This window comes from Rhinoraja longicauda, chromosome 4 (genome assembly GCF_053455715.1).
Source record: "Rhinoraja longicauda isolate Sanriku21f chromosome 4, sRhiLon1.1, whole genome shotgun sequence".
Classification (NCBI taxonomy): domain Eukaryota; kingdom Metazoa; phylum Chordata; class Chondrichthyes; order Rajiformes; family Arhynchobatidae; genus Rhinoraja; species Rhinoraja longicauda.
The window spans coordinates 66,281,879-66,306,201 of NC_135956.1; the positions used below are offsets into that span (position 1 = coordinate 66,281,879).

The 24,323-nt window shown below is 43.6% G+C and overlaps 1 protein-coding gene across 9 annotated transcripts in view; it reads right to left on the minus strand.

The window, feature by feature from the left end:
- Positions 1-17,582, minus strand: part of golga4 (golgin A4) — a 115,915-nt gene extending 98,333 nt beyond the window's left edge. For all 9 annotated transcript variants that reach the window (XM_078397901.1, XM_078397895.1, XM_078397894.1 and 6 more), the window contains exons 1-2: positions 17,366-17,582; positions 13,286-13,375 (exon numbers count right to left, since the gene is read on the minus strand). In XM_078397901.1, coding sequence (XP_078254027.1) covers positions 13,286-13,375; positions 17,366-17,431 — 156 coding nt within the window. In that variant the 5' untranslated portion in view covers positions 17,432-17,582. The remainder of the gene's footprint in view (positions 1-13,285; positions 13,376-17,365) is intronic.
- Positions 17,583-24,323: the final 6,741 nt, after the last annotated feature.

Below are 24,323 nucleotides of genomic sequence, written 5' to 3' on the forward strand. Positions count from 1 at the left end.
CCATGTGCTCGAAATTTGCCCACTAATCTCCTATGTGGGACCTTGTCGAAGGCTTTCTGAAAGTCGAGGTACACCACATCCACCGGCACTCCCCTGTCAATTTTCCTAGTTACATCCTCAAAAAATTCCAGAAGATTAGTCAAGCATGATTTCCCCTTCGTAAATCCATGCTGACTCAGAACGATCCTGTTACTGCTATCCAAATGCTCGACAATTTCGTCTTTTATAATTGACTCCAGCATCTTCCCCACCACTGATGTCAGACTAACTCGATCATTGGCCTATCAGATATTTAAGGTGGACAATTACGATTAGACATTTATTTTTTCAGTGGAATTTTGCAGTGGATGCCACGTGCAACTTTTTGTATGATAGAAATATTTAAAAATATGAACAATGCTTTCGCAGCCAAGCCTCAATGTGAGCGCGTTACACTGGTCTTTTATGTTAAAAATGTTAAGACAATCTGGGTTCCGGTGCACACCTCCCAAATTGAAAACCATTTAAAATTAGGAAGTGAACCACAAAACAAATCATTATCTTTTATAATAATGGCCAAGTTGAAAAAACACAGAATTAAAGCACATCAATAATCTCACAAATGGTGTTCTAGATTATAAACTGATGCTATTCTAATGAATTATCATTAATTGTCAATGGTAAGCGTTTAATTCAATTTACTAATTCAATTTAGTATTGTTCAATATGGGTTTCAGAATTCTCCGCCCTGAGAAAAAGACTAAGCATGTGCTTTATCCATGTCCCTCATGATCATGTACACCTCCCCCGAGCCTCTTTTAATCTCACTCTTACCTCAAAATCAGCTAGTCTTGTCTGTGTCCACCTTCATTTTACACTGTCATCAGTACATTGCTGTCATCAAGGCATTTTTTTTAGATCATCACAAATGCTGATCACAAGTGTCTATCTAAAAGCTTCTATCTAAACACCACCATCATATCTGCCTCCACCAACATCCCTGGCAATGCGTTCCAGGCTACCACCACCATCTGTGTGAAAAAACATGGAATGCACACCTCCATTACACTTTTCCCCTCTCAACTAATAGCTATGCTCTCTAGGAAAGGACATTTCCACCCTGGGAAAAAGGTTCGGACTGTCTACCCTATCTATGCCTCTCAGTGTTTTATACACTTCTATCCAATCACCTCTCAACCTTCAATGCTCCAGAGAAAACAATCCATGTCTATCCAACATCCTGTAGTTGAAACCCTCTAATCCATGCAGCATGTTGGTAAACCTCCTCTGCACCCTCCACATCTTTCCTGTAATGAGGGCACCAGATCTGTACACAATACTCCACATGGGGCAGAACCAAAGTCTGAGAGAGCTGCATCATGACTTCCTGACTCTTATATTCAATGCCCTAGCAATGAAGGCAAGCAGGTACCAACTTATCTAATTGTGCTGTCACCTTCAGTGATGTATGAACGAACTCCAAGATCCCTCAGCTCACCAATGCTGTTAAGGATCTTGGCATTTACTGGGGCCATGAGGGCAGCACAGTGGCGCACGGTTGCTGCCTTCCAGAGCCAGAGACCCAGTTTCGATCTTGACCACGAGTGCTGTCTGTCTAGAGTTTGTATGTTCACCCCATGACCAGCGTGGGTTTTCTCCGGGTGCTCCCGTTTCCTCCCACATTCCAAAGATGTATACATTTATATGTCCGTAGGACGGAAATGTCTGAGGAAGGGTCTCAACCCCAAAAAATCACCTAATCCTTTTCTCCAGAGATGTTGTCTGACCCGCTGAGTTACTCTCGCTTTTTGTGTCCATCTTCACGTTTATAGGTTAATTGGCTTTGGTAAAATTGTAAATTGTCCTCGTGTATGTACGATATTGTTAGTGTGCAGGGATCGCTGGTCAGCATGGACACAGTGGGCCGAAGGGCCTGTTTCTGTGCTGTGTCTCTAAACTAAACAAAAATAATTAACTGTATACTCTCTCCCAAAGGGCAACACCTCATAATTGTTCTGGTAAAACTCCATCTGCCATTTCTCCGCCCATTTCTGCACCTGATTTATATTCCGCTGTATCTTCTGACAGCATTCCTCACTGACTGCAATTCTTCCAATTTTGGTGTCGTCAACAAACCTACTCACCAACCCATCGACATTAGGTCTAGGTCAAGGTTCCGTGCAAAACTCTAAAACTCCACAGGTCACAGGCTTCCAGCCAGAACATCTACCTTCCACCATAACCATCTGTTTTCTACACCTAAGCCAGTTCTGAATCCATACGACTAGTATGTTCCAGTGAGGAGGAGGGATAATGCCAGCAAAGAAAGGGAGCCATGACCAAGGAGGTTGTAAACTTGGTCGGAAAGAAAGAGGACGCATAGGTCAGGTTTAAGGTGGCAAGTAGAAAAGAACTCAAGCAGGCGGTTAAAGGAGTGAAAAGGGGCCAAGAAATGTCATTGGTGAATCGGATTAAAGAATTTCCCATGGATTTTTATATACATGTTAAAAAGTTAAAAATAAGAGGGTGACCAGGTAGGACCACTCAAGGATAAGGAAGGTATCAAAGTTTGGAGTCGGAGGATGTAGGTGAAGTGCTATACGACCGAGTATTTTGTAATGGCATTTACCAAGAAGAACTTAGAGGATAGTGAGATCAACATGGAAAATATAAATGTAGTAGGGCAATTTGAGGTGGCGTTGATATTCTTGAAGAACATCAAGGGGGATAAAACCCCAGGGCCTGATGGGATCAATCCCAGGTTATTAAGGTTATTAAGGGAAGTAAGAGAGGAGATTGCGCGGGCCTTGACAAAGATCTTTGTTGCTTCTCTAGCCACTGGCAAGGTGCCAGAGGACTGGAGAGTGGCCAATGTTGTTTCTTTATTTAAGAAAGGAAGTAGGGAGAATCCAGAGAACTACAGGCCAGTGAGCCTCATGTCAGTGATAGGGAAACTATTGGAGAGAATTCTTCGAGATAGGGTTTGCTCCCATTTGGAAGAGAATGGGCGAATTAGAAATAGCCAGCATGGCTCTGAACATGGCAGGTTGAGTCTTACCAACTTGATTGAGCATTTTTTCGAGGAGGTGACGAAGGAGATTGATAAAGATAGGGCAGTTGATAGTTAGGCTTTTGATAAGGTCCCTCATGGTAGACTGATTAAGAAGATTAAGATGGACGGGATTCACAGCAACCTGGTCGTATGGATGCAGAAATGACTTATTCATAGAAGACAGTGTTGTGGAGGAAGGTAGATTTCTGGCGAGAGGTCTGTGATCAGTGGGGCTCCACAGGGATCTGTGCTAGGACCTCTGCTGTTTGTGATACATATAAATGACTCGGGTGGAAATGGAGATGGGTTGGTGAGTAAGTTTGCTGGAGAAACCAACATTGGAGGAGTTGCAGACAGTGAGGAAATTTGTCAGGATAGAGCAGCTGCAGAAATGGGTGAAGAAATGGCAACAAATCAAGCCTGGCAATAGATGACCTCAGGATGGGTGGAGTCCATAATGGCCCATTGTTGGCTGGGTTGTGCTAATGAAAGGGATACAAGGATGTGAACAGTGGAACTGACTAGGCTGGGGGGGGGGGGGGGGGAGGAGGGGGGGAGGGAATCCAGGAGTTACTTGAAATTAGAGAAATCAACGTACCAATAAGACTTCAGTCTGAAGAAGGGTCTAGACCCAAAACGTCACCCATTCCCTCTCTCCTAGATGCTGCCTGACCTGCTGAGTTACTCCAGCATTTTGTGATATCAATAAGACTTCATGATTATCAAATCTTTTGTCAGAAAGAGCTTTGATTTGACATCCATTACTGCTTCCTTCCACTTTCTTCTTTCACAACACTGTCTGACCTGCTGCATTTTCAGTTTTTATTTCAGATTTCTACCACCACCATTCATAAGTACATTAATAGTTTCGAAAAAATGATCAAACTTGCTAGTTCATCAGGTTCTGCTTCAATAAGTTTCATAATCTCTTTGGTTCTCTAAAATTTTCAACACTGCCAATAACTTTTATATTGGGTTTTTTTAATAACAAAATTGACTCAAGAGTGGGGGTTTTCCACAATCTTTTTGTGACGTGTTTCCTGAACTCTGAAAGGTCAGCAACATTTTTTAAGCCTCACAATTGTGGACTCATGGAGAACCAGTCAATCTAACCATTATTTCAAAACAGTCCAATTATTTAACATTAAACACTTCAATTGCATTACATCTCAATTGCCTACACTTACAAAGGGATAAATTAAACCAGTCTTAGAAACATAGATACAGGAGTAGGCCATTTGGCCCTTCGAGCCAGCAACACCATTCAATATGATCAGGGCTGATCATCCAAAATCGGTACCCCGTTTCTGCTTTCTCCCCACATCCCTTGATTCCATTAGCCGCAATCTAACTTTCTCTTGAAAATATCCGCTGCCTTCTGTGGCAGAGAATTCCACAGATTCACAACTCTCTGGGTGAAAAGGTTTTTCCTCATCTCAGTCCTAAATGGCCTATCCCTTCTTCTTAAACTGTGACCCCTGGTTCTGGACTCCCCCAACATCGGGAACATTTTTCCTGCATCTAGCCTGTCCAATCCCTTAAGAATTTTATATGTTTCTCTAAGATCTCCTCTCGTCCTTCCAAATTCCTGTGAATATAAGCCCAGTCAATCCATTCTTTTATCATATGTCAGTCCCGCCATCCCGGAATTAACCTGGTGAACCTACGCTGCATTCCCTCAGTAGCAAGAATGTCCTTCCTCAAATTAGGGGACCAAAACTACACACTACAAAACTACACTCCAGGTGTGGTCTCAGCAGGGCCCTGTACAACTGCAGAAGGACCTCCTTGCTCCGATACTCCAATCCGCACACTATGAAGGCCAACATGCCATTTGCTTTCTTCACTGCCTGCTGCACCTGCCTGCTTACTTACAGTAAATGATGTACAAGGATACCCAGGTCTCGTTGCATCTCCCCTTTTCCAAATCGGATAATAATCTGCCTTCTTGTTCTTGCCACCAAAGTGGATAACCTCACATTTTAGCATCTCGACATTTTAGCAGCAGTATAATTTTGATCAATCTGCACTGTTCTCCCTCCAAAGAAATACACTTTTCCTGCACTTTGGCATCCAAAGCTAAACATAGATTTCCAGGTATGGTCACAATCGATGCTACAGAACTTTTTGTTTTGGTTGGAGGGGCGGGTGATAGTCAAATATAAAGTTAGTTTTTAGTTTAAAGATACAGTGCAGAAACCCCTTCGGCTCACGGAGTCCGCACCAACCAGTGATCCCCGTACATTAACATTATCCTACACACACTCGGGACAATTTACAATTTTACCAAGCCAATTAGCCGACAAACCTGAATGGAGTGTGGGAGGAAACCAGAGCTCCCGCAGAAAACCCATGCAGGTCACGGGGAGAACGTACAAATTCCATATAGACAGCAGCCATAGTCAGGATTGAACTCCGGTTTCTCACACGGTAAAGCAGCAATTCTACCGCCGCGCCACCCTGCTGCCTGGTCACTTGGGTCACGTACAGAAGCGAAAGTGCCAAACATCAAGATTCTACAACCATCATTCCAATTGCATGCAAATGACTGGGGCTCCTCATGGAGTCCATTGGTGAACCACCAATTTCTTGCAGTCCCCCAACAAAGATACTTGGAGTTACGAACCAGTTAATATTGTAGTTTCATTAGATATACCAATTCTATTTACTAAGACTTGTTCAATTTCTTGCTAGGGGTAAACATTTTTGAAATGGGTCCTGGACTAGAAACATTAACTGTTTTTTCTTTCCATAGAAGCTGCCTGACCTGCGGAGTATTTCTAGCATTTTGTGTTTTTGTACAATTAGAAATTCAGTTAGTCATGGCATACAACAATTTGTTTTGTTTAGTTTATTATTGTCACGTCTACCGAGATACAGCAAAAAGCTTTTGTGGAGTGCTGTCCAATCAAAGAAAAGACTACACATGATTTATGACTCCAATATCAAGCAGGATTTCTGAAATATAACATCAAGAGAATTCAGGCAAATAACTAAAATAATTGCGAACATTCACAATGATAATTCTCTGGAATTGTTACATAGTGTTAATTCAACGTCACTCCACATGGACAACGGTAAGGCTACAAAGTGGTCATTTAGCAACCCAGTCTGTCCCAGTTCAATAATCTGCACAACAGGTATAAGCCCAAGGTGTTAACATTAAATCAGTCTTTGCACTCAAGCATTAATTTATAAAACATGCATTTCTGGATATTATTCACATCTGCTAGTAAGTCAAAAGCAATACTTGGTTAAGATTCTACAGCAAACCATACATCAGTCATTTAAGGGTTTCATTCTTTCCTTGGGGATATGAGCTTACAAAGCACAAACCGTAGAATTTCAAATTACTGTTCCCAGGATCTAAACCAAAACTTCAAACATGGGTTGGGCATGTTTGCAAAGTACACATTAACTTTACCAAACGAAACCCCTAGATAAATGCAAGGTTCAGCGGTAAATGCCTTTTAAAAAATGAAAGCTTCCTAAATGCTTCTCCTACACTACCATGGCATTGCTGGTAGGGTAGGAGGACTCACCACATTGATATTCAGCGGTCTAAGGCACTTGGTGCTTTCCAGAGCAAAGATAGTGTACTCCGAGAGAAAAGCAGGCTCTGCTATCATCTCGGCCAACAGCTGTCTCATTCACAAACAAAAAAGGAAACAAAGCATATACTCAGAGGAAATGATGCAAATCTCAGTAGTAAAACAGCCATGTTTTAAACCATATTTTCTACATATTAGAGTTCAGATTTCTATTTGGTTATACTGGATATCCATTGAATTGAAATGTTTTTGCTGCAAACACCAAACACCTGCTTTGGTACTTGTTATGCACGTTATAATGATCTCCACAGACACTGCTAAAGGACAACGCTTTTTCAGCTGAATTGAACAGTCATTCAAATATCTTCAAGCTGAGTAACATCCACCATGATGGTGGACACATAAGAGACTGCAGATTCTGGAACTTTAAGCAAAACATAGTGCAAGAGGAACTCAGTGTGTCAGGCAGCATCCGTGGAGGGAAATGGACAGACATTTCATGCCTTGAAGAAGGGTCCCGACCTGAAATATCATCTGCACGTTTCCATCCTCAAATGGTGCCTGACCTGCCGAGTAATTACAGGAATTTGTTTATTTGTACCTTGCTTAAAAAGCATTAGAAAAAAACCCTGAATCTTTCAATTGCAAAAGAAAATCTCATTCTAGTAAACTTAACAATAAAACAGATTCTGCGAGTTTAACTTATTAAAACACCATCTCATAACTATTCCACTGTTAACAGAAAACTTAATTTACATGATACTCATTTCTCAATCACACACAAAGTACAAAGACAGTCTTCCACAATTCCTGCTCTTTTTGGAAGTGAAGAAACAGCAATAAAAAAGGAAGAAAAAAAATGTTAAACTCACAATAGCTAATACAAACCAAAAATTGAGAGGTACAAAAAGGCTTCAAATAATGTAATGAATTAAAAACACTCATCAGCCTAAATAACCCAAATTACCTGTTTACTCCATTAAATGTTATCATGTGCATATCCAGAATGTACAGGTTATCCTTGTTTTACCAATGGGTTGGAAACCTAGGGAACCCTTTGTTAATTGGAAATTTGTAAAGCAAATGGTTTTCCTTCAGTTTCATTGCAAAAACTTTGGTTGCTTTCTAACTTTTTTCAGTTGAAAAACCTGAAAGGTACAACAATCAAGCATCCAAAATTCTGAAATATTTTATGAACAATCAAACCTTACATTTAGGTAATAAAATGAAGATAGACACAAAAAGCTGGAGTAACTCAGCGGGTTAGACAGCATCTCTAGAGAAAATAAATAGGTGATGTTTTGGCTCAAGACCCTGCTTTGGACTGAGAGTCAGGGGAAAGGGATTTATTCCCTAAAACTTTATTCCCTAAATCCATACCATTACAAAAAGTGTTTGTAAATGGAGGCATGTATTGTAAAAATGAATGGCGAATAGCAAAATCATTATGTAGACAAATAGACAATAGACAATAGGTGCAGGAGGAGGCCATTCGGCCCTTCGAGCCAGCACCGCCATTCAATGTGATCATGGCTGATCATTCTCAATCAGTACCCCATTCCTGCCGTCTCCCCATACCCCCTGGCTCTGCTATCCTTAAGAGCTCTATCTAGCTCTCTCTTGAATGCATTCAGAGAATTGGCCTCCACTGCTCTCTGAGGCAGAGAATTCCACAGATTCACAACTCTCTGACTGAAAAAGTTTTCCTCATCTCAGTTCTAAATGGCCTACCCCGTATTCTTAAACTGTGGCCCCTTGTTCTGGACTCCCCCAACATTGGGAACATGTTTCCTGCCTCTAACTTGTCCAACCCCTTAATAATCTTATATGTTTCGATAAGATCTCCTCTCATCCTTCTAAATTCCAGTGTATACAAGCCTAGTCGCTCCAGTCTTTCAACATATGACAGTCCCGCCATTCCGGGAATGAACCTAGTAAACCTACGCTGCACGCCCTCAATAGCAAGAATATCCTTCCTCAAATTTGGCGACCAAAACTGCACACAGTACTCCAGGTGCGGTCTCACTCGAGCTCTATACAACTGCAGAAGGACCTCTTTGCTCCTATACTCAACTCCCCTTGTTATGAAGGCCAACATTCCATCGGCTTTCTTCACTGCCTGCTGTACCTGCATGTTTCCTTTCAGTGACTGATGCACTAGGACACCCAGATCTCGTTGTACGTCCCCTTTTCCTAACTTGACACCATTCAGATAATACTCTGCCTTCCTATTCTTACCACCAAAGTGGATAACCTCACACTTATCCACATTAAACTGCATCTGCCATGCATCCGCCCACTCACACAACCTGTCCAAGTCACCCTGCAACCTCATAGCATCTTCCTCACAGTTGACACTACCACCCAGCTTTGTATCATCTGCAAATTCGTTACCATTCTCCCAAACTGTTCAAGTCTGAGTGCAGAATCCCTGCTTTCTCTACACTATCTGCCCCTCCACCTATCTTTGTATCATCCGCAAACTTGGTCACGAAGCCTTCAATTACCTAATTTAATCATTGATATACAACGTGAAGAGTTGCAGGCCCAGCACTGACCACTGCTGAACACCACTAATCACTGGCAGCCAACCAGAAAGAAAACATTTATTCCCACTCTTTGTCTTCTGCCTTTCAGGCAACCATCTATCCACGCTGGTATCTTCCCTCTAATACCATGGGCTCTCTTCTTCTTCAGCAGCCTCACCTGTGGCACCTTATCATATCATATCATATATATACAGCCGGAAACAGGCCTTTTCGGCCCACCAAGTCCGTGCCGCCCAGTGATCCCCGTACATTAACACTATCGGGACAATTTTTTACATTTACCCAGCCAATTAACCTACATACCTGTACGTCTTTGGAGTGTGGGAGGAAACCGAAGATCTCGGAGAAAACCCACGCAGGTCACGGGGAGAACGTACAAACTCCTTAGAGTGCAGCACCCATAGTCAGGATCGAACCTGAGTCTCCGGCGCTGCATTCGTTGTAAAGCAGCAACTCTACCGCTGCGCTACCGTGCCTTATCAAAGGCCTTCTGAAATTCCAGGTAAACAACATCCACTGACTCTCCTTTTCCATCCTGCTATTTACTTCCTCAAAGTGAAATCCTTCTAGCACCCATTCAGGAGTGCATACCTGGTGGACCTCACTCGCTAGGTGAAAAAGGTCCCCCCTCAAATTTCTTACCCCTTACCGTAAATCTCTGTCCAGTTGTAGGGTCCTGACCCAATATGCCAACAATTCCTTGCTTGACCGGCTGAGCTCTTCCAGATGCCAGCATTTGCAGTCTCATGTCTCGAAATCTCATCTCTAATTTTATTTGCCTTTGACAAAGGAAAAAAAATCCTGCAGTCTACCCTATCTGTGAAATATGAAGGGCAAGATGGCAGCAGAGCATGGCACTCTACACTTGCTGGTCCCAGAAGAGACAATAGACAATAGGTGCAGGAGTAGGCCATTCCGCCCCTTGAGCCAGCACCACCATTCAATGTGATCATGGCTGATCATTCTCAATCAGTACCCCGTTCCTGCCTCCTCCCCATACCCCCTGACTCCGCTATCCTTAAGAGCTCTATCTAGCTCTCTCTTGAATGCATTCAGAGAACTGGCCTCCACTGCCTTCTGAGGCAAAGAATTCCACAGATTTACAACTCTCTGACTGAAAAAGTTTTTCCTCATCTCCGTTCTAAATGGCTTACCCCTTATTCTTAAACTGTGGCCCCTGGTTCTGGACTCCTCCAACATTGGGAACATGTTTCCTGCCTCTAACGTGTCCAACCCCTTAATAATCTTATATGTTTCGATAAGGGCGGCACGGTGGCGCAGCGGTAGAGTTGCTGCTTTACAGCGAATGCAGCACCGGAGACTCAGGTTCGATCCTGACTACGGGTACTGCACTGTAAGGAGTTTGTACGTTCTCCCCGTGACCTGCGTGGGTTTTCTCCGAGATCTTCGGTTTCCTCCCACACTCCAAAGACGTACAGGTATGTAGGTTAATTGGCTGGGTAAATGTAAAAATTGTCCCTAGTGGGTGTAGGATAGGGTTAATGTACGGGGATCGCTGGGCGGCACGGACTTGGAGGGCCGAAAAGGCCTGTTTCCGGCTGTATATATATGATATGATAAGATCCCCTCTCATCCTTCTAAATTCCAGTGTATACAAGCCTAGTCACTCCAGTCTTTCAACATATGACAGTCCCACCATTCCAGGAAATAACTTAGTAAACCTACGCTGCACGCCCTCAATAGCAAGAATATCCTTCCTCAAATTTGGAGACCAAAGCTGCACACAGTACTCCAGGTGCAGTCTCACTAGGGCCCTGTACAACTGCAGAAGAACCTCTTTGCTCCTATACTCAACTCCTCTTGTTATGAAGGCCAACATTCCATTGGCTTTCTTCACTGCCTGCTGTACCTGCATGCTTCCTTTCAGTGACTGATGCACTAGGATTTACTATAATCCAGTACAAATCATTCCACTCTTTAAAATCTCTATTCCATTTGGAAATCGACCAATATTTCTAGCTGCACCAACAATATTCTCTTTTAATCTTCTTTGAAATCTGGTGATCCTATGGCCTCCACGATCAAAGGACCTACCGAACCGGAATGGACCCGATAAGTGAGGCCAACCATGACCAGCGAGGCCTGCAGGTTACTGAACTTCTGAAGCCTCCAACCAATAAAATTGACGCCCACCCAGAGTTGCCGACCCTCTGACCAGATTCTATTAAGTGCGGGCCCCTGTTTCCCATGCTGCCAACCAGGCACAACCAAGTCCAGGCCCCGACCTCGCGGAGCTCTCGATCACACCACGAACCCGACCAACAGTGGGCCCCACCCTCACAGAACACCCAACACAGAGATCTAACATCGGACTCAAGTGGACCCATAGCCCGACCTTGTGGAGCAACTGTTGCTGCAACGCGACATCAGGGTCCAACCAAACAGAGAACCCAACCTCCTAAATGACTGTGACCCAACTCCTGGACCCCACTGAGCACAGCCCCCTACATCACGGAGCAACCGACTCCACGCAACTCCTCCTGGGCCTGACCAGCAGCAACCATCTTTCTAGGGAAGGGAAACTGCTGAACTGATGATGAAATCAAAACCACTTGGTTTCGTCTCCCCTCCCAGCATATTGCTGGCAAACATCTAAGCTACTGAAAAAAAGCAGGATGAACTTAAAACTAGCCTCACCCATCTTAGAGAACAAAGAATGCTGCTTGTTCAGTTTTATAGAGATATAATAATAGACCAAGTGGACCCTTTGGGCCCAAACCTCTCCTGCATTGGTGCAGCACCCTCTCCTCTCCCACTCCCTCCTTCCCTCCCTCTCCCTCTCCCCCCTCCTCCCCTCTCTCCCCCTTACCCCCACTTCCCCTCCCTCCCCTCCTCATTCCATCCCCCTCAACCGCCCTTATCGTCCCTCCTCAACTTATCGTCCCTCCTCCACTTATCGTCCCTCCTCCCCTCCTCCCCCCTCCCCCCTAGGAGATACATTTAAACTTTAAAATCTGAATAACTTAAAAAATATAACACCGATTTCAATGAAACTTCCATTAGCACCAAAGGGACGACGGTGAGTAAGGTGGGCCTAAAATTGTCGCACTATCGTGTACTGTTTTGGCTGTAGTTCAAGAACAAACAAACAAACAAACAAGAGTTTTAGAATATAGATAGATAGCTCACTCCTGCCTCACCTGCAATGTGCCATGCAACCCGAGGGCTTCTCACTTTACCGGATGGACCGTACAGCACTCTCGGGCAAGGTTAGGGGAAAAAGAGTCTGTGTTAACGGTTTAACCCTTCATGCCTAGTGTCATATAAATGACCAAGACATAAATGAAGATCGGTTGGCGAGTACCTTTGCTGAAAAACCCAAATTCCAGGAGTTGCATTCAGCCAGGAATGCTGTCAGAAGATACAGCAGGATATTGACCAGCTGCAGAAATGGGCGGAGAAATGGCAGGTGGTTTTACCTCAAGCAAATGTGAGCTGTGGTACTTTGGGAGGTTGAATGTAAAGAGAGAGTATACAATTAATGGCTAGACCCTTAACAGCAGTGATGTGCAGTGGGATCTTGGAGTCAGGCCAGCATACCTTCATTATGCTGGCCTGACAATGAAGAGTCAAGTTCAGAGCTCACTGAAGGCGGTAGCACAAGTAGATAGGGTGGTTAACAAGGCATATGTTTCATTGTTAGGGGTAATGACAATGATTCATTGTTAGGGGTAGTCAATATAAGAGTCAGGAAGTCATGATGCAGCTCTATCGGACTTTGGCTAGGCTGCAAATTTTGTGTATTGCATGCAGTTCTCGTCACATTGCAGGAAAGACACTTTGGAGAGGATGCAGGGGAGGCTTACCAGAATGCTGCCTGGATTAGAGGGCTTCAGCTAGTGAGAGGTTGGACAGATTTGGGTTTTTTTCTTTGCATTGGAGGTTGAGGGGAGATTCGATAGAAGTATATATAATTATGAGGTGCATAGATAGGGTAGTCAGAACACTTTTCCCCAAGGTGGAAATGTTCAACACTAGAGGGCATAGTTACAAGGCGAGAGAGGGAAAGTTTAATGGAGACGTCTGAGGCAAGTTATTTTTTATAAAAGCAGGTTAATGCTAAAATTAATTAAATATTAAACATCAATGCTGATGGGCAATTTATGTCAAACTAGTCACATATTCAGACTTACCTCCCTGTCACCAGGAGTGAAGGTAGCTTCATTATGCTGGCCTGTCAATGAAGAGGCATGTTCTGATGGCGGAGTAGATTTTGGAGATGCCTAAGGAAAAGAGATTTTTTTTTAAAACTGTGATTAAATAAGGCACAGATAGGTGGATGCTCACAGTCTTTTTCCCCCAGAGTAGGAGAGACTAAAACTAGAGGGCAGAGGTTTAAGGCGAGAGGGGAAAGATTTAAAGAGGAACTGATGGGCAACTGTTTTCTCACAATGGTGAGTGGGTACATGGAATGAGCTGTCAGCAGAACTAATTGAGGCAGGTATATAACAATATTTTAAATGCATTTGGACAGGTAAGTATGTAGGTACAGGTATAGCTCAAATACAGGAAATGGGACGAGGAACGGCACTTTGGCATCAAAGGGCCTGGTTGTTGCACCAAAGGACCTGTTCCTGTGGCATTTCTAACTATGATTCTGCATCATATGGATACAGTATCAGAAACCGAACACATCCATTTAAACTATCTGTATATTAACAAGAGTCTGGGGGTGGGGGCGGAGGGATGGGTGAGGGGGGATTCCTCTGCATCAAATTGTCGAAATACAATCTACAGCAGAGATAAACCCGATTTTGGAGTCATTGACACCTTCAGTAAGGCAATTGACAAGTTCCACATGGAAAACTAGTCCACAAATGTCTATAATGTTTAGGACAATTTGGGAAACTGGATTTGAAATTGGCTTGGCAAAAGGAGGCAGAGGGTGATCATTTTTACAGTTGGTAGCCTGTGATGCATATTGTACCCCAGGGACCGTGCACATCCTTGGTGGTTGGTTTTATTCATAAATACATAATTTATAATGGGAAACAAGGAAATGGCAGAACAATTAAACAAGTACTTTGGTTCAGTCTTCACTAAGGAAGACACAAACAATCTCCCAGAAATGGTGATGGTGACAAATAAACTTGACTTGACTTTACTTGGTGTAAACGGCAACGACCTGTAGCGAGCTGCAGCTCGCTTCCTGCCACGTGATCGCGTGTATTAGATGCATTTCGACCTACAATATTTTCGGTTTCCGATGGATTTCTCGGAACGGAACCCCATCGTAAGCTGAGGAGCACCTGTACTCCAAATGTCACCTCTCCAAGGTCTTGTATAACTGCAACCACCCCCTCCCCCCAACGTCTATACTCCATACTCTGACTGATGAAGGCCAATGTGCCAAAATCCTTTATGAACACCCTTTCTACCTGTGATGCCAATTTCACGGAACTAAGTACCCGCACTCCTAGATCCCTCTGCTCTACAACACTCCCCAGAGCTCTACCATTCACTGTTGTAGGTCCTGCCCATGTTAGACTTTCAAAATGTAACACCACACATTTCTCTATTAAATTTCATCAACCATTCCTCATCCCACCTGCCCAACCCATCAAGATCCTGCTGCTGCCATTGACAACCAGCTTCAATATTTACAATACCACCCACTTTTGTGTCATCTGCAAACTTGCTAATCATGCCATGTTTGTTCTCATCAATATCATCAATATAGATGACAAACAGCAATGGACCCAGCACCAAACCCTGAGGCCAACTACTAGTCACAGGCCTCCAATCCAAAATGCCACCTTCCACAATCACCCTCTTCCTTCCATGAAGCCAACTTTCTATCCATTCAGCTATCTCTCCTCAGATACCATGCAATCTAACATTACAGAGCAGCCTACCATGCAGAACCTTGTTCAATGCCTTGCTGAAATCCATATATACGTCTACATCTCTGCCCTCATCAACCTTTTTGGGCACATCTTCAAAAAACTCAATCAAATTCGTGATACACGACCTCCCATGTACAAAACCATGCTGACTATCCCTAACCAGCCCTTGTCAATATAAAAGCATGTATATCTTATCTAGTATATCTTTCTGAAGAAGTCTGAAGAAGGGTCTCGACCCGAAACGGAGTCTGAAGAAGGGTCTCGACCCGAAACGTCACCCATTCCTTCTCTCCCGAGATGCTGCCTGACCTGCTGAGTTACTCCAGCATTTTGTGAATAAATCGATTTGTACCAGCATCTGCAGTTATTTTCTTATACTTTCCAACCATGTTTGGCTCACTGGCCTGTAGTTCCAAGACTTTTCCCTGCAGCTCTTCTTGAATAGAGGCACAACATTTGCCACCCTCCAGTCTTCCAGAACTTCACCCGTATTTAATGACTCGGACATCTCATGCAGGGCTCCTGCAATTTCCTCTCTAGCTTCCCAGTGTCCTCGGATATATCTAATCATGCACATCGCACAGTGAACCGGCACAGATCTACTTGCACTTTATTCTGTTTTAAAACTGATTCTAATTTGTTTCATTGGGTTGTTTAAATTAATACTGATTAGCTAATTAATTTATTGCATCGTATGGGAGGCGCATTCCCAATCTCGTTGTACCCCTGTACAATGACAATAAAGATATATTGTATTGTGTGCTCGGTAGATCTGTCTATCTTCATACACATCAGGACCTTCAGCACCTCTTCAACCATACTGACTGCTCTCAAGACACTTCTATTGACCACCCCAAGTTCCCCAGTCCTTAAGTTTTTCTCCATGCTAAAAACAGCGGTGAAATACTCGTGCGGACCTTGCCCATCTCCTGTGGCTCCACACAGATTTGACCGCATTGATTCCTGAGGAGTCCCATTCTTCCTCTGGTTAGCCTTTTTTTCACCTTTATGTACATGAAATCTCTTGGGATTATCCTTAATTCTATCTGCCAGAGTTGTCCTGTCCTTTTTTTTGCTTCCTCCTCAGTTCCTGAAACCCCTCCAAGGATACACTTGATCCCAGCAGCCTATACCTGTCCCATGCCTCCTTCTTACACTTGACCAGAGCCTCAATTTCCCTCGTCATCCAGGTTTCCTTACTTTTGCCTGACTTGCCCTTCACTCTAACAGGGACACGCATGTCCTGAACTCTTGTTAGCAAGCATTTAATAAAATCCCACTTTCCTGACGTTACTTTTCCCTCAAACAACCTGCTCCAATCAACTTGAGCGAGTTCCTGTGTCATACCCTCAAAGTTGGCCTTACCCAAATTTAGCATTTTAACTCATGGGCCCACTCTGTACCTGCCCATACCTTAAACATACCTTAAACCTAATAGCACAGTGGTCGCGGGTCCCAAAAGACATCCCCAGGAACACTTCATCCACTTGCCCCGTCCATTTTACCCAAGACTACATCAGGCGTAGCCCACTCCCGTGTCGTGCACTCTACATATTGCCGGAAGAAGCTTGACCAGAGCCTCGTCAGTCAAGCTTCCTTCTACTCACCTGTTTTGCCCCTCACGCTAACAACTATCTCTAAACTAAACAGACAGGTCTAATTTCTTTAGCTGGTCCCGATAGGGTAACACTTTCATCCCACTAATCAGCCTAGTACATCTCTCTTGAACGGCCTCAATGTCAGTATATTCTTTCATAAACAAGGTGACCTAAACTCCAGGTACCCTGAACCCTAACAAGTTTAGTTTTATCCAGAAGCTTAATTCTTTCCGCGATCAAGACAAAAAAGACTAAAAGTTATATATATAACTTTTTATTTTGCAAATTAAGCTGTGGGGTCAGTTCATACACACAGTATGGATCTACTGTTTATTTTGCAAATTAGCGATTATATATATATAATCAAAAAAGACTAAAAGTTATATATATATAACTATATATAACTTTTATATAACTTTTAGTCTTTTTTGATTTTATATATATATATATATATATATAATCGCTAATTTGCAAAATAAACAGTCCATACTGTGTGTATGAACTGACCCCACTGTGTCGTAAGCAAGTCGTCAGCCTCAACCTCCGCTCCACTCCACTCCAATCTTCTAAAGAAGTCCCATTTAACGATGGGATACCCCCAGCCCTCCCACATCTGTCAGCGTACAACAGTGGGCCGATCGTCCCTCCAGGAGATGAGATACCCGCAGGGACGACGGCGCCAGACTGTGGGCGTTTCCACATTTCCTCCCCACTTCTCACCGACTAAAACCCACCGCCCGGCGCCTCCGGCCTCCTTTCGGCCCCTCACCTGCGCCTGGCCGTTTCTGGATGGAGACTGCTCCTCGTTAATCTTCTGCTTGAGTTTCTTAAACATGACTGCGGGGGGGAGGGTGCCAAACCAGGCCAAGGCCGGAGCCAATGATCAATTCCAAGGCCACAACACAGCCGGTTTCTGTTGCTCCGGCGGTCCGGCCACGGCAGGCAGCAACGCACATGCGCCGGCGACGTGGCTCGAGTTGCGCGGTGCGAGAGCTCTGGGCCGGAGCTGAGCTCGGGCCGGGCCGGGCCGGGTGGGCGGGCGGCCTCCGCTGCATAAATTAATCTTCGGCACATTGCAACTTGCAAGCTGGGAGAAAGATTTTTTTTAAATCAATTATTTTCACTTAAGACCATCATTTATAAAATGGCCGAGTAAAGTTTAGCTGACAAGTAAAAATAAATGAGATTGACATGTTAGGTGGCCGATGACAATTGGGTGACAGCAGGCCGGTTCCAGGCGAAAGCGAAAAGTCCTGCTGGATCAGCATTTTGTGTTTGTAAATAATGAAAGCTGGTAGAATCTGTGCAGCAGCGTGGACAATCCTTATTTTATTTTTGTCTTCATATGCAGGGCAATGAAATCCGTTTCTGCTTTCACAACAAGCCAGTCAGCATTTTTCTTAAACATACAATGCCACAGACTATTTTATAAATTTAATACAAAATTGGACTTCAGCCAAAATAGTCGGACGTCAGTTCCTCATTCCTTTCTTATTCGTCATCTCGAATTGGCTCGGAATTGAGAAATTCTTAAAAGTCATCGGCGTTGGGCATTACGGGTAATTTTGATTCAGGAGCACAGATTCCCACCGCTGAATAAAGTCACTGGTACTTTCATCGATTTGAAAATTTGGTTTGGAATAGATATATAATGAAGTTGTTAGTTTGTGAATTTTTACTTTTGTCCAAGACATCAAACTCATAATCTAAACAGTATGATGATGCATTTAATTTAACTCCAATTCATCTCACCCCATGACTTTCTCAATGATGAAAAGAGTGATCGCCAACTGCCAAATGCTGAAATCTCAATCAACAATACCTAAAATACAAAAGGTGGCATTAAGGTGAGAGTGGCAGAATTTAAAGGAGTTGTGTGGGGCAATTTGTTTTGATACAGAGACTGGTGGGTGTCTGCAATAGGATGGTGGTGGAGCCAAACATTCATGTTCATGTCAAAGGAGCAGAATTAGGCCATTCGGCCCATCGTCTATTCCAGCATTGAATTATGGCCGATATATCTTTCCCTCTCAACACCAATCTCCTGCCTTCTCCCAGTAACCTTTGACACACAAGAACATGTCAATCTCCGCTTTAAAAATACTCAAAGACAGCCTCCACAGCTGTCTGTGGCAATGAATTCCAGATTCATCACTCTCTGGCCAAATAAATTCTTTCTCATCTCCTTTCTGAATGTATGACCTTTTCTTCTGTCTGTGCCCTCTGGTCCTCGACTTTCCCACTAGTGCAAACATCCTCTCCACATCCACTCCATCCAGGCCTTTCATTATTCGGTAAGCTTTGATGAGGTCCCTCCTCATCCTCAACCCAGAGGTATCAGATGTTAACTCAATCATCCCGGGGATCATTCTCGTAAACCTCCTCTGAACTCTCTCCAATGCACATGCCTCCTCAGATATGGGGCCCAAAACTACTCACAGTACTCCAAATACAGTCTGACCAGTGCCTTATGAAGCCTCAGCATTGCATCCATGCTTTTATATTCCAGCCCTCTCGAAATAAATGCTAACATGGCATTTGCCTTACGACTGACTCAACTTACAATGAAATTTTTGTGAATCCTGCACCAGCACTCTCAAGACTCTGCCGTCACGAAGCCAATCAGGACTGGACTTGGCCGCGGGCACCACGAACAAGTGACAAGAAAGGGCTCGGCGGCCAAGTGAGAAGGGCCATCAGTGAATGAGGAGGGACGACAGTGAGTGATGAGTGCCGTCGGTGAGTGAGGAGGGCCATTGGTGAGCGAGGAGGGCGTCGGAGAGTCGTCGCCCGCGTATGTGTCAGCCGTTGGCCAAGGACAGGCCTGCATGAGTGCCTGCAGTCAGTCGATCGAGGAAGGATGTGGGACCATCGAGACTATGTTAAAGAGTTCTGTAACTTTGTCGGTGCCCTGTACTTGTCTATTGTATTCAAAACAAAGAATTTCACTGTACCAGGTTCACGTGACAAAATATTAATCAATCCCTTTCCGCCTCTGATTTCCAAGTAATTCTGCAGACTCTCTGCTCCCTCTCCCTAACCTGCTCCTCCACCTATCTTAGTATCATCAGAAAACCTGAGTGTTTGATGGTACTAGGCCTGTACTCACTGGAGTTTAGAAGGATGCTGGGGGACCTCATTGAAACTTCCGAATTGTGAAAACGCTAGATAGAGTGGATGTGGAGTGGATGTTTCCACTAGTGGGAGAATCTAGGACCAGAGGGCACAGGCTCAGAATAAAATGACATACCTTTAGAAAGGAGATGAGGAGGAATTTCATTATTCAGAGGGTGGTGAATCAGTGGATTTCACTGCCACAGATGGCTGTGGAGGCCAAATCATTTGGGTATTTTTAAAAGGGAGAGTGACAGATTCTTGATTAGTAAGAACCCTTGGGTACAGTTCATCTGGTCCGGGTGGCGTGTCTACCTTCAGACCTTTCTGATTCCCAAACACCTTCCCCTTAGTAATAGCAACTATGTTAAATTCTGACCTCTGACTCGTGAATTTTCAGCATGTTGTTGGTGTTTTCCACTGTGAAGACAGATGCAAAAAACATATTAAATATGTGTGCCATTTCTTTATTCCCCATTTTCTCCAGCGTCATTTTCCAGCAGTCCTTCTCCACTCTTCCTTCTCTTTTACTCTATATATCTGAAGAAACGTTTGGTATTCTCTTTTATATTATTGGCTATCTTACCTTGATATTTTGTCTTTTCTCCCCTTATTGCCTTTTAAGTTGTTTTCTATGTTTAAAACCTTTCCAATCCTTTAGCTTCCCTCTAATTTTTACAATACTACTTCACAATATTTTACTTTTGTGCTCTCTTTGACTTCCTTTGTCAGCCACGGTCGCCTCATTATCCACTTAGAATCTTTCCTCCTCTTTAAGATGAAAAGATCCTGCGTCTTCCAAATTATTCCCAGTCATTCCACCAGCATTCTGGATTTTGATTAAGACCTCTAATACTCTCTGTGCAAGGTTTGCACATACTCCTTCTGATGGTGAAGGCTTCCTGCTCGTCCATACCTTGTGCATTGTTGTTTCTCCCATATCTAAAAAAAGTCCTTTTTGTGTTAATTATCTTACCTCTACTATAGGTCGCTTATGGGAGAATTAGGGGGTACTAATAAGCATATAAACATATTCAGTCTGAAGAAGGGTCTCGACCCGAAATGTCACCTATTCCTTCTCTCCAGAGATGCTGCCTGACCTGCTGAGTTACTCCAGCATTTTGTGATACCTTCGATTGTACCAGCAAGTGCTGTTATTTTCCTACACAGCATATAAACATAGATCAGAACAGCACAGGAACAGGCACTGCAGCTTACAGTGCCCATGCCAAATATGATGTCATGTAACCTCCTCTGCTTACATGTAATCCATATCCCACCATTCTCTGCGTAATCAAATATCTATCTAAAAGACTCTTAAATGCCACGATTATATCTGCCTCCATTATCATCCCTGGCAGCACATTCCAAATGCACTGTGTAAAAAAATATGAATGCATGTCTCCTTTAAATATTTCCCCTCTTACCTTAAAGCTACACCCTGCCGATTTTGATATTTTCATCCTTGGGAAAAAGGTTCTTAATGTCTACCCTATCTATGACTTTCATAATTTTATATACTTCTATCAGGCCTCCCTCAACCTCTAGAGAAAGCAATCCAAGTTTGTTCAATCTCTTCTTATAGCTATTACCATCTAATCCATGCAACATTCTGGTAAACCTCTTCTGCACCCTCTCCAAAGCCTCTACGTTCTTCCTGTAATGGGGCGACCACAACTGCACTTAATACTACGCATATGGCCTAACTAAAATTTTATAAATCTGTAACATGATTTCCTGTTACTCAATGCCCCGACTGATGAAAGCAAGCATACCATATGCCTTCTTTGCCACTCTGGAGACCTCCTTAAAAAAATCAATCAAGTTCTTACAATATGACCTACTGTGTTCAAAGCCATGTGGACTGTCCCTAATTAGCCAAATCTTTTCCAAATGCAAGTATATCCTACCCCAAAGAATCCTCTCCAATAGCTTCCCTGTCACTGATGTGAGGCCACTGGTCTATAATTTCCTGTATTATCCCAACTTCCTTTCGTAAACAAAGAAGCAACATAGGCTATTCACCAATCCTCTGGGACCTCACCAGTAGCTAGAGATGGAACAAAGATCTTTGGCAAGCACCCTGCAATCTCATCTCCTGCCTCTCTCAATAACCTAGAACAGGTTACCAGAAGATAAATGAGATTACTGATATGATCTGATCTAATAGCCCAATGTTCAAAAGAAATATGAATATAAATTATGTATTAAAAATGGCTGGCTGAGCAAGTGACTAAAAATAAAGTTTTTATTATGCGTGAAGCACTTTCTGTCCACTTGAAAGGTGGTGCAATGCTAAATCCAAATTCCAACCATCATGGGATCTGGCTAGTTATGTTTGCTGCTGCAATTCTAACAGAAGATTAAAAATAAGATGTAGGTGCTGTAAATCAGAACTAAGAACTGATAATACTGTAACTGGGCAGCACATTGGAATAGCTGGAAAAGCTGCTACCTCACAGCACAAGAGACCATGGTTCGATCCTGACATTGGGTGCTGTCTGTGTGGAGCTTGCACATTCTTTCAGTGATCGCGTGGGTCTCCTCCTACATCCCAAAGACATGTGGGTTTGTAGGTTAAACGACCTTTGCAAACTTGGCCCTGGTGTGTGGATGCGAATTTGCTATAAAATAGGACTGGTGTGAATAGTTGTCGTGGACTTTGTGTGCCGAAAGGCCCTTTTGCATGCTGTATCAACCAATCAATACAGGACATTCTCATAAGATCAGTCAGGAACCGTGCTGAGAAAAAGAGTTAACTTTTAAAGCAAATGCTTTGCAACAAATACAAAAGTGAATTGTTTTTTGTTTTGTTTTTTGATAAGGGCTTGAAACAAATCCAAGATTACCAGAGATAAACATTCTTCCTAATTCATGTGTATAAACCCTCAGTATAATATTGGCTATACAGAGCCATGGAGTCGTACAGTTTGGAAACGGGCCCTTAGGCTTAACCTGCCCATGCCGACCACATTCCACTTTATAGAACATAGAACAGTACAGCACAGGAACAAACCCTGCGGCCCACATATTTGTGCCGAACATTATGCCAAGTTGAACTGATCTGCCTGTACATGATCCATATTCCACTATTCCCTGAACTTCCATGTGCAAATCCAAATGCCTCTTAAATACTACAATCGTATCTGCCTCCACCACCACCCGTGGCAGTGCATTCCAGGCTGAATAGACAACTCTCCTTGCACATCTCCATTATACTTTCTCCCTCTCAGCTTATAGCTATGCCCTCTAGCATTGGACATTTCCACCATGGGGAAAATGGTTCTGACCGACTCACCTATCTATGCATCTCATAATTTTCTATACTTCTATCAACGCAACCTCTGACTTTCCAGAGGAAACAATTCAAGTTAATCCAAACTCTCCCTGTCGCTAAAACTCTCCAATCCACGCAGCATTCTGGCAAACGTCCTCTGCACCGTCTCCAAAGCCTCCGCATCTTTCCTGTAATGAGGTGACCAAAACTGCACGCAATACTCCAAATCTGCAGCCTAACCAAGGTCCTATAGAGCTGCAACATGACTTCATGACTAATACATTCAAAACCCCTAGTAATGAAGATAAGCACCACCCTATCTACTTGTGCTGCCACCTTCAGTGAGCTATGAACTTGAACTCCAAGATCTCTCTGCACATCAATGCTGCTGAGGATCTTGCTATTATCTGTATACTCTCTGCTTCCATTCACCCGCCCAAAGTGCAAAACCTCGCACTTGCTCATGTTAAACTCCATCAACCATTTCTCTGCCCATTTCTGTAGCTAGTCTGTATCCCACAGTATCTTCTGAAAGCAAAAAGCATCCTCTGTCACAAAAAGCTGGAGTAATTCAGTGGGTCAGACAGCATCTCTGGAGAAAAGGAATAGGTAACGTTTCGGGTTGGAGCCCTTCTTCAAACTTCTTCATAGACAGCTCCACCCTTGCTCCCCCTCCCCCTAGTCGCAAAAGGGACAGTCCCCTAGTCCTTTAACCCAATCAGCCATTGCATACAACACATAATCCTCCAACATTTTTCCCACCTCCAACAGGATCCCTCCACTAGTCACATCTTCCCATCTCCACCCCTTTCCGCCTTCCGCAAAGACCGTTCCCTCCGCAACTCCCTGGTTAACTCATTCCTTCCCACCTAAACCACCCCCTCCCCAGATACCTTCCTCTGCAACCGCAGGAGATGCAAGACCTGTCCCTATACCTCCTCTCTTGACTCTGTCCAGAGACCACGACAGTCCTTTAAGGTTTGGCAGAGGTTCACTTGCACCTCCTCCAACCTCATCTACTGTATCCGTTGTTCAAGATGTGGACTCTTATACATCGGCGAGACCAAACGTAGACTAGGCGATCATTTCACTGAACACCTTTGTTCAGTCCGCCGGAACTTACCTGATCTCCCGATTGCCAAACACTTTGATTCCCCTTACCATCCCACACTGACCTTTCTATCCTAGACCTCCTCCATTGTCAGAGTGAGCCTAAATTCAAGTTGGAGGAACAGCATCTCATATTTCACTTGGGCAGCTTACAACCCAGTGGTATGAATATTGATTTCTCTAACTTCAAGTAACCCCTGCATTCTCTCTCCATCCCTCCCCATCC